Source organism: Microplitis mediator, chromosome 9 (assembly GCF_029852145.1).
Source record: "Microplitis mediator isolate UGA2020A chromosome 9, iyMicMedi2.1, whole genome shotgun sequence".
In the NCBI taxonomy this organism is placed as follows: domain Eukaryota; kingdom Metazoa; phylum Arthropoda; class Insecta; order Hymenoptera; family Braconidae; genus Microplitis; species Microplitis mediator.
The window spans coordinates 4473987-4489523 of NC_079977.1; the positions used below are offsets into that span (position 1 = coordinate 4473987).

The 15537-nt window shown below is 28.7% G+C and overlaps 5 protein-coding genes across 5 annotated transcripts; all 5 read right to left on the reverse strand.

The window, feature by feature from the left end:
• Positions 1–2334: 2334 nt before the first annotated feature.
• LOC130674987 (ankyrin-3-like) lies at positions 2335–3666 on the reverse strand. Its single transcript, XM_057480443.1, has one exon. It carries the CDS (start codon positions 3664–3666, stop codon positions 2335–2337), a length of 1332 nt encoding a protein of 443 aa, XP_057336426.1.
• A 2308-nt stretch (positions 3667–5974) lies between these two features.
• Positions 5975–7273, reverse strand: LOC130674988 (putative ankyrin repeat protein RF_0381). Its single transcript, XM_057480444.1, has one exon. The coding sequence runs from the start codon at positions 7271–7273 to the stop codon at positions 5975–5977; it is 1299 nt and encodes a 432-aa protein (XP_057336427.1).
• Positions 7274–9031: 1758 nt separating this feature from the next.
• LOC130674989 (putative ankyrin repeat protein RF_0381) lies at positions 9032–10330 on the reverse strand. The gene has a single exon (XM_057480446.1). It carries the CDS (start codon positions 10328–10330, stop codon positions 9032–9034), a length of 1299 nt encoding a protein of 432 aa, XP_057336429.1.
• An 895-nt stretch (positions 10331–11225) lies between these two features.
• Positions 11226–12551, reverse strand: LOC130674990 (ankyrin repeat, SAM and basic leucine zipper domain-containing protein 1-like). Its single transcript, XM_057480447.1, has one exon. It carries the CDS (start codon positions 12549–12551, stop codon positions 11226–11228), a length of 1326 nt encoding a protein of 441 aa, XP_057336430.1.
• Positions 12552–13675: 1124 nt separating this feature from the next.
• On the reverse strand, positions 13676–14947 carry LOC130674991 (poly [ADP-ribose] polymerase tankyrase-2-like). The gene has a single exon (XM_057480448.1). The coding sequence runs from the start codon at positions 14945–14947 to the stop codon at positions 13676–13678; it is 1272 nt and encodes a 423-aa protein (XP_057336431.1).
• Between the last annotated feature and the right edge of the window lie 590 nt (positions 14948–15537).

Consider the following 15537-nt stretch of genomic DNA (forward strand, 5'->3'; position numbering starts at 1 on the left):
ATTAACTTTTATCTGCACACTGCAAATTTTTATGACTTATACTTTTAGGAATTTGTAAAAAAAAAATAGACTAAGGTAAGTGACCCCTCTATCGGCCAGGCCCCCTTTAACGTCCACTTAGTCGAAGAATCGATATATTTCTATCATCAGTACGTATTCATGGATAAATAGTTTGAAAAAAAACGTAAAATGAATCTAGTTTAGATTAAACATACTCTGATTATTTTCAAAATTCACTTTATAATTAAAAAAAAAAATAGTAGTGCGTCAGATGCGATTTCTGGTGATTTCTCATCAGGTAGGTTAAGAGTATTCTTGTCTTTTCAATAACCGATTACTATTTAAAAATAACAATAAACGTCCGATTTTTTTTTGTAATCTTATTAACTTGTTTCATAGTAATTTTAGGAGTTGAAAATTTAATGATTTTTGCCTAATTTATATTAAAAATAGGGTGGCCGAATATAGATACAGGAAAATTACCTCTGTATGCATTATCGGCCACCTTAGTTTTACTTTTTTTGAGGTTCCAGCATTTATATGCAAAATAGTCAATTTAATTTGTTAATGTCAAAATAAATAAACAAATTGATTAAGTTATATTTCAAAATAAATATAAATATTTATAATAGATGTAAATTATATACATCCGATGAGCTAAAATTTTATCTAAAAGGTGGCCGATAAAGGGGGTCTAGGCAGGCCGATAGAGGGGACATCAGGAATTGAAGTTATTTTCATTTATTATTTAATTTCTAATAAATATTTTTACATATATTTTTCTTTAATTTGAAGTTAAATATAAAAGCTTCAAGGTTCTATCACTGTTTTATACATGAATTGGTTTTTTATATTTTAATTCTTAATTCGAAAAAAAAATACGCTTAACTGGCCGATACACTGATAAAAAATTTGACTTGATTCAAGAGCGAAAATCTTGAACCAAGAATATCATTTTGAAGAAAATGATATTCTTGAGTCAAGAGAAAAAATTTTTGAGCCAAGAGAAATTTACTTGAACCAAGAATAATTTCTTGGCTCAAGAATTTTTTCTCTTGACTCAAGAATATCATTTTCTTCAAAATGATATTCTTGGTTCAAGATTTTTGATCTTGAATCAAGAAATTTTTTTATCAGTGTAGAGGGGTCACTTACCTTACCAATTCTTAATTTGACCAATCATTACTTTGTAATAGATGTGTTTCATAAATTAATTAATTTTCACTAATAAGTCACATATTTATATATTTAAAAGTAATAACATTTACTTACTTTTTGAAATAATTGATAGCAGTTTTTAGGAATCTACAAAAATTAGTAAACTACCTTGCATTAAGTACATAATAGTACTAATTATTGATAACAGATTTCACTTTTTACTATTATTTATTCATTTTTAATATTCTGTTTTTTCCGTGTAGCTGACAATTGTCAATTTTTTGAATTTTTGAACAAATAAATATAATTTAAGTCGAATAAAAAATAAAAACTATGTATGTAAATATATTTACTTTTAAAGTATACTTTAAAAATCAGTACGTGCATTTTATTAAATTTCATTATTCTAATTTATTTAATTATTTATTTGGATTCATAAATTATCACATGTCTGCTATATTCGCACTCATATCTTTTTTAAGTTTTCAAAACGATTACTTATAAAAAAAAATATGTCAAAAAATTGCACTTGCAGTTTTTTTAATTATCTACATGTGCATATTTTTAGTTTTTCTTTTTTTTGTAAATGATTTGTTGAGGATAAATCAGAAAATTTATAATTGTCTACTAACTTTAGATCATCAAAAAAAATTTCAAATATTGAAATGATTCTGAAGTTAATCGACGTCTAATAATTTTTGGTTTTTATTTCAAAATGATATTGTTTTAAAAAATTTCACTTATAATTTTTAAAATTTTCTACTTGTGCATATTTTCAATTTTTTTTTTTGCAACAGATCTGTTTTAAAGAAAAATCCAATAATTTCTAATTGATTGTCTGCTAACTTCAGGATCAATAGTGGTAAAGTTAGCGGACACCTGACTATTTTTAAAACTTTTTCAATAATAAATTGAAATGTTAATAAAATAAAAATAAAAAAATGCATGTTTAGAAAATTCAAAATTCAGTACAAGCATTTTTTTAAATTTTATTATTGCACTTATTTAATTTTTTTTATATGCAATTAAAAAATCGTCGTATGTCTGCAACATTTACACTCGATCAGGATCATAGATTTGAACTATAAATATAATTATAAAATTAATAAAACAATTCAAATAAACGAGGCAGAAAAAAAAAGTAAAACCCATTGAAAGTAAATAATTAATAATTTATTACAGCATACCTATTTTTGTACAAATATTCTCTTGTTCGAACACGCGCAAAAAACGTCTTAATTCCTTATTATCTAAACATTTAAATACATCATCGACGGCAACAGACAACAATTTAGACGCAACGGGAAAAAGATTATGAAAAAGTTCAGTACTTTTTTCCAGTAAATTTTTCCTTGCTAGTCCTTTCAAAAAGCGGAGTTTTATCGCCAATCCATAAACCGGAAATCGTCGTGAAACTTCATCCGAAAATATGAACGTCTCATGATGTTTATTTTTTGCATACGCAGCTAAAACATGACTATTTTTGCTCAAAATATCATAAGGCGAAATCCTCGAGTCTAGTATTTTTTCCGTAATCGTTCTCGACATTTCTTGCTCACATATTATTTTATAATTATCAAACTGTTGATATGCAACAAGAGAAGACAATAAAATATCACTGTTTCTAGATAGGGGTGCATTTAATCTTTTTAATTTAACAATCTGTTTAATTATGCATTTCATTATATCCGAATAACCGTTATCAATTGGTGAGCCAATAAAAGCAACATCAACTGGAAGATATTGATCGATATTAGAAACATTTATGTCTGCATCATTATCTAGAAGAGTATTTAATGTATTATACTTTTTTGGGTCACAATTAATCACTCTACAAAGCATCAAAACTGTCCTATCAGTGCTAATATACCCAGTGTTTAGAGCCAAAAAAACTGGAGTATTTCCGTGTTGATTTTTAGCATTAATATCTGCGCCATAATCTAATAATAATTGCAAAATATCATTGTTGTGGGCCATTGCTGCGTAATGGATTGGAGCTGATCTGTCGTCATCATATTCATTGACATCCAAACCAGTTTCTAATAATAATGAAACCATTTCCAAGCTGTTATTCTGGACAGCCGTATGCAGTAATGACTGATCATATTTTTTTCCAAAATTTTTATGCTTCAAGATAAGTCTTGTGATGTCAAAATTGTTGCGCTCAACTGCTAGCTTAATTGGTGATTTATTGTTATGAATATTGTTATCACTTATTTTAGCGCCGCGTTCCAGAAGCATTTTGAAAATTGTCGTGTTGTTGTTCATGGCGGCAATCTGAAGAGGTGACAGGACATCACGATCGCTGTCAACTTTTGCATTTTTCCGCAATAAATATGCCACCATCTCTACTTGATTTTTTCCAACGGCAGCAGTAAGTAGTGGATACCCTCGATCTAACATTGGACAGAATGATAAACCAAATTCCTCTATTATATCTATTACTTTCTGCGTATCTCTTTTTTTTATTAAATTTATCATGTCGAAATATTTTTGCAAGTCATCCATGATTAATTTATTTAAATTAAACTTTCCGGCACTTAATTATTTATTATTTTTTATTATTGAAAACTGCGAGTAACTTACGAACGCAACTATTGTAAACTAGAGTACAAGTACTAGTAATTATAACCAGCGTGACATGTAATAAAATGGAGTGTGAAGGCAGGGTGATTAAGCCTAATTTTCATAAATTTTTATGAGTGATTGTAGCGGATGTGAGTCAATTTATAATTTTTAAATAAATGAATTTAATAATTGAAATAATGAAATTTAAAAAATGGCGGGTGCTGATTTTTAAATTATCTGATGCGCGTTTTTGAATTTTGTTCTACTGACATTTTATTTGTTTGTTTAAAAATTGGAAATTGACAATCGTCAGCTACAGTCACACTCATTATGTTTTTTGCCCCATGAAAGAGAAAATTAGATTCGGGTGTTGTCGGATTTCCTCGGCAGCGCGTGCGCATTTTCCTGTAAAAAATATTTTTGAAACTTCATTTGAACTTTTTTTAAACTTTTGAAAATGTAAGAAAACGTATGATAAGTTAATTTTTTTCACAAAATAATAAACAAAAGATTTTTCTTTTAATTTGGTAAATTAATATCTACAATAATTTTCAATTAATTTAATGAGCGCATTAAATACATATTTAGAGGAAATTTATTTTTATTAAAAAAAAAACTTTTTTACTATCGATTACAATAATCGATTGTTAAAAAAATTGTCTTGGATATTTACATATTAATTAATTATTACTTTAATAATTTTATTGATTTATTCAAATTCAAAAAATTACGCACTATAAAAATGTAGATGTCTCTGGAAGTCATCTACTTTTTATGTCCCCCATAGCACAGTTTTAGCTTTAGCAAAAGTTTACTTTACAAAAGTTTCCTTGAATTTTTTCGTCAAATTTCGGACTTTTCCTTTTTTTACGACAATTTGTATGCAACTTTTTCAACAATTTCACGTAAATTTACTACCCGAATGAGAATGCAAATTAACTTCAAAAGTTGACTATAAAAAAGTTGTTGTCAATTTTCAGGAAAATTTTATGTCAATTTCTTGTTAATCTGACTTGAAAAATTAAGTATTTCTTACCGTCAAATTGTGGAGAATTTTATGTATAAATTTGCTTACTTTCTGAAATGGTAAGAATCCTACTATTTTTTTTCGTAAAAAGTTACTTTTAAATTGAAGAAAAATTAACCGCAAATAATTATTTTCAACTTTTGCTGTCAAATTGTCAGCAAATTTCAGGTAATTTCAACATCAAATTACCGTCAATTTCAAGCTAAAGTGGCTATTAGGTCGTGTTATTATAACAAATTGTTACCTCAAATTTAACAAAAAGACAACAACTTTTTTGTGCCGTTTGGAATCAGACTTAATTAGTAGGTGTGGCTTTCAAATTTTGGAAAATATAAGTCAAAATTTCGATTTTCATAATCGATTGTTATACACTCGATGGTGCAACTAAACACTTGTTTTAAGAAACAATCGCTTTTTTCGAGTTTGAAATAATCGATTACTCGATTAAATGATAAATCGGCTCTATTGATAATTTCAGTTCGATTATAATTGATTGTCAACTATCGATTATTTCATTCGATTGTTGCAACACTAGGCAGAATATTTGAGCGTAATTTTTATAAATATTTATGAGTGAATGTAGCGGATTTGAGACAATTTGTAACTTTTAAATAAATTAATTTAATAATTGAAATAATGGAATTTTAAAAAAGGCTGGTGCTGATTTTTAAATTATCTGATACGCTTTTTTGAATTTTTTTCTACTGACATTTTATTTTTTTATTTAAAAATTGGAAATTGATAATCGTCAGCTGCATTTACACTTATTACGTTTTGGGTCCCATGAAAACGAAAGTTACGTTTCTAGGTGGCACTTGCGCATTTTCCGACTGAAAAAAAAATTTTTGAAACTTTATTTGAACTTTTAAATTAAAAAAAAAAAAAAAACTAAAAATATGCAGATGTTGAAAATTTTTAAAAATTATCGCGGCAATTTTTGGAATATTTTTCTTTATCATTTTTTTTGTTTTTAAAAAAAAAAAAATTATTAGACGTCGGCTAACTTCACTATTATATTTTTTGTAACTGAGTTGCTCTTAACAAAAATTCGAAAATTGTTAATTGTCGACTAACTTCAAAATCACATATTTGATCTAAAAATATAATCATAAAATTAATAAAACAATTCAAATAAACGAGGCAGAAAAAAAAGTAAAACCAATTAAAAGTAAAAAATTAATAATTTATTACGACATACATATTTTACAATCAATTATCTTGTTAGAACTTGCGCAGAAAATGTCTTAAATCATTATTATCTAAACATTCAAATACATTATCGACAGCATAAGACAACAATTTCGACGCAACGGGAAAAAGATCATGAAAAACTTGAGTACTTTTTTCCAGTAAATTTTTCCTTGCTAATCCTTTCGAAAAGCGAAGTTTTATCCCCGATCCATAAATCGGAAATCGATCTGTAATATCACTAGAAAGTATGAACGTCTCATGATTTTTATTTTTTGCATACACAGCTAAAACATTACTATTCTTGCTCAAAATATTATGGAGCGAAATCCCCGAGTTTGGTATTTTTTCCGTGATAATTTTCGACATTTCTAGCTCACACTTGTTTTTATAATCATCCATCGGTTTTTCTTCAAGAAGGGAAGACAAGAGCATGTTAATGTTATCAGATAGAGGTGCATTTCGACTTCTTAATTTTACAATATGTTTAATAATGCTTTTTTTGTGTTTCAAAGTAATGTTTTCAACAATACCATTACGATCAACACGAGGAATAGGTGGGAGATATTTATGGATCTCAAGACCATTTATGTCTGCATCATTGTTTAGAAGAATATCCAATGTACTTTGACGCTCTGGATCGCTAAGCATAGATACTCTATAAATATCAGATCTTACAAAATAACCGTTATCTAATTGCTTTAGAACCAAATAAACTGGAGTCTCTCCATATTTATTTTTAGCATTAATGTCTGCTCCATAATCTATCAATAATTGCAAAATATCATCGTTGTCGACCATTAATGCGTGATGAATTGGAGCTGATCTGTTCTTATCATATTCATTAACATCCGCACCAATTTCTAATAATAATGAAACCATTTCCAAGTTGTCTTTCTTAACAGCCATACGCAGTAACGACTGATCACATTTTATTCCAAAATTTTTGTGCTTAACAATAACTCTTGCGATCTCAATATTGTTGTGCTCAACTGCTAGCTTAATTGGTGACTTATTCTTATAAATATTGTTATCACTTACTTTAGCGCCGCATTCCATAAGCATTTTGAAAATTGTCGTGTTGTTGTTCATGGCGGCAATCTGAAGAGGTGACAAGACTTGATGGTCGCTGTGAACTTTTGCATTTTTCCGCAATAAATATGCCACCATTTCTACTTGATTTTTTTCAACGGCAGCAGTAAGTAGTGGATACCCTCGATCTAACATTGGACAGAATAATAAACCAAATTTCTCTATTATATTTGTTACTGTCTGCGTATTTCCATTTTTTATTGAATTTATCATGTCGAAATATTTTTGCATGTCCTCCATGATTAATTTATTTATATTAAACTTTCCGGCACTTAATTATTTTTTATTTTTTATTATTGAAAACTGTGTGTAACTTGCGAACGCAACTATTGTCAACTAACCTACAAGTACTTGTTATTTTAACCAACGTGGCTTGTAATAATATGGAGTGTGAAGGCAGTGTATTTAACCCTTCGTAGGTAGCGTGTCTTTTCCGAACTAAGTCGGTCGCAATGTGAGCGTTAGGCTGCCGTGTTAAAACGTATGCGCTGTTGCCAAATGTAAACTAATAGTATTTTCTTGTGAGACAAAAATAGTTTTTCAATGTTTTATTATTAGATATAATTTTATTTTAATATTTTATCATACCTACATTTAATTGAATAATAAAATTTTTTTTCTGTTTTTTTTTATTTTTATCACTCGTGACATTATTAAATTTAACATCTAGGACCAAATTATAAAATTATAATTAAATTCAATCTTGAATTAAGATTTATCACATGTAATAATTAATTCTTATTAATTAAAATTTTTATATAAATAAAATTTAATACGAGTAGAATTATTACATTATTTTAAGCAAATCACATAAATTATAATTTAAAGAGTAAAAACTAACCTCAACCATTACTTTATTTTTGTACCTCACATGCGGTAAAACAGACTGAAAAAGTGGCGGTAACGACTTTTGGCAACAGCGAGGTTTGAAAATCTCTCGGAGGCTAAATTATTTTGTATATATTTTTATGCTTATTAATAACGTCACAATTTTCAGAAACCCAAGCGGCACAAAAAAAAATTGTTGAGTTTTTGTTGAATTTAAGTTGACAATTGGTTAACTTAAATTCATCATAACAAATTGTCGTTTTAAATTTAACATACAGTCAACAATTTTTTTTGTGCCGCTTGGGAAGGTTAAAAGAATGCACCTAATTTTTTTCAAAATTATCAATGAACTCAATTTCGAGAAAAAAAAAAGTGCAAAAAAGGCGGCGCCCCGCACATTATGCGACCTAGGAAGGGTTAAGCCTAATTTTCATAATTTTTTATGAGTGAGTATAGCGGATGTGGACAATATGTGATTTTTAAATAAATGAATTTAATAATTGAAATAATGAAATTTAAAAAAACGCGGATGCTGATTTTTAAATTATCTGATGCGCGTTTTTGAATTTTGTTCTACTGACGTTTTATTTGTTTATTTAAAAATTGGAAAGTGACAATCGTCAGCTGAATTCACACTCATTATGTTTTTGGTCCCATAAAAAAAAAAGTTACGTTCGGATAATGTCGGGTTTCCTTGGTGGCGCGTACGCACTTTCTGACTGTAAAAAAAATTTTGAAACTTTTGAAAATGTAAGAAAAATACGATCCTGAAGTTGGCAGACAGTTGGCAGTAATTTTCGGATTTTTCTCACAACAATTTAATTTAAAAATAAGAAAAAACTAAAAATATGCTGAAGTAAAAAATTAAAAAAATTATAGGTGCAATTTTTGAAATATTTTTTTTATAATTTATTGTTTAAAAAAAAGAAAAAATTATTGGATGTCGGCAAACTTTAGTATCGTTTTTTTTTTAAACTGATTTGTTCTCAACAACAATTCGGTAGTTGTTAATTGTTCACTCACTTCAAAATCACATATTTGATCTAAAAATATAATTATAAAATTAATAAAACAATTTGAGTAAACGAGGCAGAATAAAAAGTAAAACCCACAAAAAGTAAATAATTAATAATTTATTACGACATACATATTTTGCAATCAATTATCTTGTTAGAACTTGCGCAGAAAATGTCTTAAATCATTATTATCTAAACATTCAAATACATTATCGACAGCATAAGACAACAATTTAGACGCAACGGGAAAAAGATCATGAAAAACTTGAGTACTTTTTTCCAGTAAATTTTTCCTTGCTAATCCTTTCGAAAAGCGAAGTTTTATCGCCGATCCATAAATCGGAAATCGTCGTGAAACTTCATCCGAAAATATGAACGTCTCATGATGTTTACTTTTTGCATACGCAGCTAAAACATGACTATTTTTGCTCAAAATATTATGAAGCGAAATCCCCGAGTTTGGTATTTTTTCCGTGATAATTTTCGACATTTCTAGCTCACATATTTTTTTATAATCATCCGCCAGTTTGTCTTCAAGAAGAGAAGACAAGAACATGTTATTGTTAGCAGATAGAGGTGCATTTCGTCTTCTTAATTTTACAATATGTTTAACAATGCTTTTTCTGTGTTTCGAAGTACTGTTTTCAACAATACCATTACGACCAATACGATGAGGAATAGGTGAGAGATATTTACGGATATCAAGACCATTAATGTCTGCATCATTATCTAGGAGAATATCCAATGTGCTTTGATGCTGTGTATTGCTAAGCATAGTCGCTCTATAAACATCAGAAGTTACATAACGTTTTCTATCCCGTTGCTTTAGAGCCATTAAGACTGGAGTATTTCCATCTTTATCTTTAGCATTAATATCTGCTCCATAATCCAATAATAATTGCAAAATAGCATGATTGTGGGGCTTTACTGCGTGATGGATTGGAGTTGATCTATCGTCATCATATTCATTGACATCCGAACCAATTTCTAATAATAATGAGACCATTTCCAAGTTGTTATACTTGACAGCTGTATGCAGTAATGACGGATCATATTTTTTTCCAAAATTTTTGTGCTTAACAATAAGTTCTGCGATCTCAATATTGTTGTGCTCAACTGCTAGCTTAATTGGTGAATTGTTATGAATATTGTAAAAATTTATTTTAGGCCCGTGTTCCAGAAGAATTTTGAATATTATCGTGTTGTTGTTCTTGGCGGCTATCTGAAGAGGTGACAGGACTTCACGGTAGCTGTCAACTTTTGCATTTTTCCGCAATAAATATGCTACCAATTCTACTTGATTTTTTCCAACGGCAGCAGTAAGTAGTTGATTCCCATCATTCAACAATGGACATGATGATAAACAAAATTCCTCTATCATGTCTCTTACTTTTTGCGTATTTCTCTTTTTTCTTGAAACTTTAATGTCGAAATATTTTTGCAAGTCATCCATGATTAATTTATTTATATTTAACTTTCCGGCACTTAATTATTTTTTATTTTTTATTATTGAAAACTCCGTGTAACTTACGACTATTGTCAACTAACCTACAAGTACTTGTAATTTTAATCAGCGTGACGTTTAATAAAATGGAGTGTGAAGGCAGAATATTCAAGCCCAATTTTCATAAATTTTTATGAATGAATGTAGCGGATGTGAGACAATTTGTAACTTTTAAATAAATTAATCTAATAATTGAAATAGGGGAATTTTAAAAAAGGCGGGTGCTGAATTTAAAATTATCTGATGCGCGTTTTTTAATTTTGTTTTACTGACATTTTATTTGTTTATTTAAAAATTGGAAAAAGATAATCGTCAGCTGCATTCACACTCATGTTTTTGGTCCCATGAAAACGAAAGTTACGTTTGGGTGTTGTCGAGTTTTCTAGGTGGCTCTTGCGCATCTTCCGACGGTAAAAAAAAAATTTTGAAAATTTATTTGAACTTTGGAAAATGTAAGAAAATTATGATCCCGAGGTTAGCAGAATATTAGTAATTTTTTTTTTTTTTTTCAACAATTTAATTTAAAAATAAGAAAAAACTTTAAATATGCAGATGTAGAAAATTGAAAAAGTTACAGGTGCAATTTTTTAAATATTTTTTTTATAATTTTTTGTTTTTAAAAACACAAAAAAAAAGAAATTATTAGACGTCGGCTAACTTCAGTATTATTTTTTTTGTGACTGATTTGTTCTAAAAATCCAAAAATTGTTAATTGTCGACTAATTTCAGGATCATATATTTGATCTAAAAATATAATTATAAAATTAATAAAACAATTCAAATAAACGAGGCAGAAAAAAAAAGTAAATAATTAATAATTTATTACAACATATTTATTTTACAATTAATTATCTTGCTCGAACACGCTCAAAAAATGTTTTAAATCATTATTATCTAAACATTCAAACACATCATCGACGGCAACAGACAACAATGTAGACGCAACTGGAAAAAGATCATGAAAAATTTTAGTACTTTGTTCCAGTAAACTTTTCCTTGCTAATCCTTTCGAAAATCGAAGTTTTATCGCCGATTCATAAATCGGAAATCGTCGTGAAACTTCATCCGAAAATATGAACGTCTCATGATTTTTATTTTTCGCATACGCAGCTAAAAAATTACTATTTTTGCTCAAAATATTATGAAGCGAAAGCCCTGAGTTTGGTATTTTTTCCGTGATAATTTTCGACATTTCTAGCTCACACATTTTTTTATAATCATCCATCGGTTTTTCTTCAAGAAGAGAAGACAAGAACATCTTAATGTTATCAGATAGATGTGCATTTCGACTTCTTAATTTTACAATATGTTTAATAATGCTTTTTTTGTGATTCGAAATACTGTTGCCACGAAGACTATTAGCATAAAAATGCATGCTAACACAATGAGGAATAGGTGGGAGATAGTTAAGGATATCAAGATCATTTATGTCTGCATCATTATCTAGGAGAATATCCAATTTTCTCTTATTCTGTATTATGCCAAAGATAGACAGTTCAAAAATATCAGAACTTGAAAAATATGCGCTATCCGATTGCTTTAGAACCAAACAAACTGGAGTATCTCCATCTTTATTTTTAGCATTAATATCTGCTCCATAATCTAATAATAACCGCAAAATATTTATGTTTTGAGCCTTTACTGCGTGATGGATTGGAGCTGATCTGTTGTCATCATATTCATTGACATCCGCACCAATTTGTAATAATAATGAGACCATTTCCAAGGTGGTATACTTGACAGCTGTATGCAGTAACGACTGATCACATTTTAATCCAAAATTTTTCTGCTCAACAATAAGTCTTGCGATCTCAATATTGTTGTAATCAACTGCTAGCTCAATTGGTGAGTTATCGTTATGAATATTGTAATAATGTATTTTAGCTCCGTGTTCCAGAAGAATTTTGAAAATTGTCGTGTTGTTGTTCTTGGCGGCTATCTGAAGAGGTGACTGGACATCACGATCGCTGTTAACTTTCGCATTTTTCCGCAATAAATATGCCACCATTTCTACTTTATCTTTTTCAACGGCAGCAGTAAGTAGTTGATACCCATCATCCGATAGTGGACAAGATGAGAAACCAAATTCGTCTATTATGTCCATTGCTTTTTGCGTTTCTCCATCATTTATCGAATTTAATATGCAGAAATATTTTTCCCAGTCATCCATGTTTAATTTATTTGTATTTAACTTCTCGGTACTTAATTATTTATTGTTTTTTATTATTGAAAACTGCGTGTAACTTACGAACGCAATTATTTTCAACTAACGTACAAGTACTTGCAATTTTAACCAGCGTGCTCTGTAATAAAATGGCGTGTGAAGGCAGAATATTTAAGCCTAATTTTCATTAATTTGTATGAGTGAATGTAACGGATGTGAGACAATTTGTAACTTTTAAATAAACAAATTTAATAATTGAAACAATGAAATTTAAAAAATGGTGGGTGCTGATTTTTAAATTATCTGATGCGCGTTTTTTAATTTTGTTCTACTGATATTTTATTTGTTTAATTAAAAATTGGAAATTGACAATCGTCAGCTGCAGTCACACTCATTATGTTTTTGGCCCCATGAAAAATAAAGTTACGTTCGGGTGGTGTCGAGATTCCTTGGTGGCGCGTGCGCACTTTCCGACTGTAAAAAAAATTTTTGAAACTTTTTTTGGATTTTTGAAAATGTAAGAAAAATACGATCCTGAAGTTGGCAGACAATTAGTAATTTTCGGATTTTTTACTCAATTTAATTTAAAAATAAGAAAAAAATAAAAATATGCTGATGTAGAAAATTAAAAAAAATTATAGGTGCAATTTTTGAAATATTTTTTTTAAATTCATTGTCTAAAAAAAAAAAAATTATTAGACGTCGGCTTACTTCAGAATCATTTTTGTTCATGGTCCTGAAGTTATTAGACAATTCGTAATTTTCGGATTTTTTTTTTTTTTAAGAAATCGTTTGAAAAAAATAAAAATAAAAATAGGCACATTTAGAAAATTAAAAAAACTACAGGTGCAATTTTTTAAAATATGATTTTTTTTATAATTTATCGTTTTTAAAAAAATCAAAAAATTATTAGACGTCGGCTAAATTCAGTATCATTTTTTTTTGTAACTGATTTGTTTTAAACAAAAATCCGAAAATTGTTAATTGTCGACTAACATCAGGATCACATATTGATCTAAAAATATAATTACAAAATTAATAAAATAAATCAAATAAACGAGGCAGAAAAAAAAGTAAAACCAATTAAAAGTAAATAATTAATCATTTATTACGACATACATAATTTACAATTAATTATCTTGCTGGAACATGCGCAAAAAATGTCGTAAATCATTATTATCTAAACATTTAAATACATCATCGACGGCATCAATCAACAATTTAGACGCAACGGGAAAAATATTATGAAAAACTTGAGTACTTTTATCTAAAAAATTTTTCCTTACTAGTCCTTTCGTAAACCGAAGTTTCATAACCGATCCATAAATCGGAAATCGATTTGAAATTTCAGTCGATAATAGGATCGTCTGAAGAGTTCTATTTTTTGCACACGCAGCTAAAAAATTATAATTTTTGCTTAAAATATTATGAAATGAAATACTCGAGTTTGGTAATTTTTCTATCATTGCTCTCGAAATTTCTTGCTCACATATTTGTTCATAATCTTCAATCAGTTTGTCTTCAAGAAGAGAAGACAATAATATAAGATTGTCATTAGATAGAGGTACATTTCGACTTCTTAATTTTACAATATGTTTAATAATGCGTTTTTTGTTTGTCGAAGTACTGTATTCAACACGACCATGAGCAGGAAAATGCATGCGAAGATGACGAGGAATAGGTGGGAAATATTTACTGATATCCTGAGCATTTATGTCTGCATCATTATCAAGGAGAATATCCAATTTACTTTTATTCTGTGTATTGCCAAGGATAGACAGTTCAAAGAAATCAGAACTTGCGAAATATCTGCTATCCGGTTGCATTAGAACCAAACAAACTGGAGTATCTCCATATTTATTTTTAGCATCAACATCTGCTCCATAATTCAATAATAATTGCAAAATATCATTGTTGCGGGCCATTAATGCGTGATGAATTGGAGCTGATCTGTCGTCATCATATTCATTGACATCCATTCCAATTTCTAATAAAAATGTGACCATTGGGAAGCTGTCATTCTTGACAGCAGTATGCAGTAAAAACTGATCATATTTTTTTCCAAAATTTTTGTGCTCAACGATAAGTCTTGCGATGTCAACATTGCTGTGCTCAACTGCTAACTTAATTGGTGACTTATTCTTATAAATATTGTTATAACTTATTGTAGCCCCGTGTTCCAGAAGCAATTCGAAAATTATCGTGTTGTCGTTCATGGCGGCAATCTGAAGAGGTGACAGAACATCACGATTGCTGTTAACTTTTGCATTTTTCCGCAATAAATATTCCACCATTTCTACTTGACTTTTTTCAACGGCATCACTAAGTAGGTAATGTCCATCATCCAGCAATGGACAGAATGATAAACCAAATTCTTCTATTATGTCACTTACTGTTTGCATATCTCTTTTTTTTAATGAATTTATTATTTCGAAATATTTTTGCCGCTCGTCCATAATTAATTTATTGATATTTAACTGCCCGGCACTTAATCATTTTTTATTTTTTATTATTGAAAACTGCGAGTAACTTACGAACACAACTATTATCAACTATAGCACAAAAACGTGCAATTTTAACCAGCGTGACTTGTAATAAAATGGCGTGTGAAGGCAGAATGTTCAAGCCCAATTTTCATGAATTTTTATGAGTGATTGTAGCGGATGTGAGACAATTTGTAATTTATAAATAAGTGAATTTAATAATTGAAATAATTCCCAAGTGGCCAAATGTTAACTTTTTCGTATCGAAAAAGTTAACAAAAAAAATGTTAACATTTATATTGAGATGTAAAAAGGCAAATTTTTATCAACAAATATCACTACTAATGTTCAGCAAAATGTTAACTTTTTTCTGTCTCAAAAAGATAACTTTTTGATAACAAATTGTTAACTATTTATTGACATTTTCATAACTTAATGTTGACATTTTTCAACTTTTTGTTAACAAATCACAATGTGTTTTTTGTTACCAAAAACATAACAAATTGTCA

Excerpts from the sequence above, each read along its gene's own strand:
- LOC130674987 (XM_057480443.1), bottom strand. The coding sequence starts at position 3,666 with ATGGATGACTTGCAAAAATATTTCGACATGATAAATTTAATAAAAAAA.
- LOC130674988 (XM_057480444.1), bottom strand. The coding sequence starts at position 7,273 with ATGGAGGACATGCAAAAATATTTCGACATGATAAATTCAATAAAAAAT.
- LOC130674990 (XM_057480447.1), bottom strand. The coding sequence starts at position 12,551 with ATGGATGACTGGGAAAAATATTTCTGCATATTAAATTCGATAAATGAT.
- LOC130674991 (XM_057480448.1), bottom strand. The coding sequence starts at position 14,947 with ATGCAAACAGTAAGTGACATAATAGAAGAATTTGGTTTATCATTCTGT.
- LOC130674989 (XM_057480446.1), bottom strand. The coding sequence starts at position 10,330 with ATGGATGACTTGCAAAAATATTTCGACATTAAAGTTTCAAGAAAAAAG.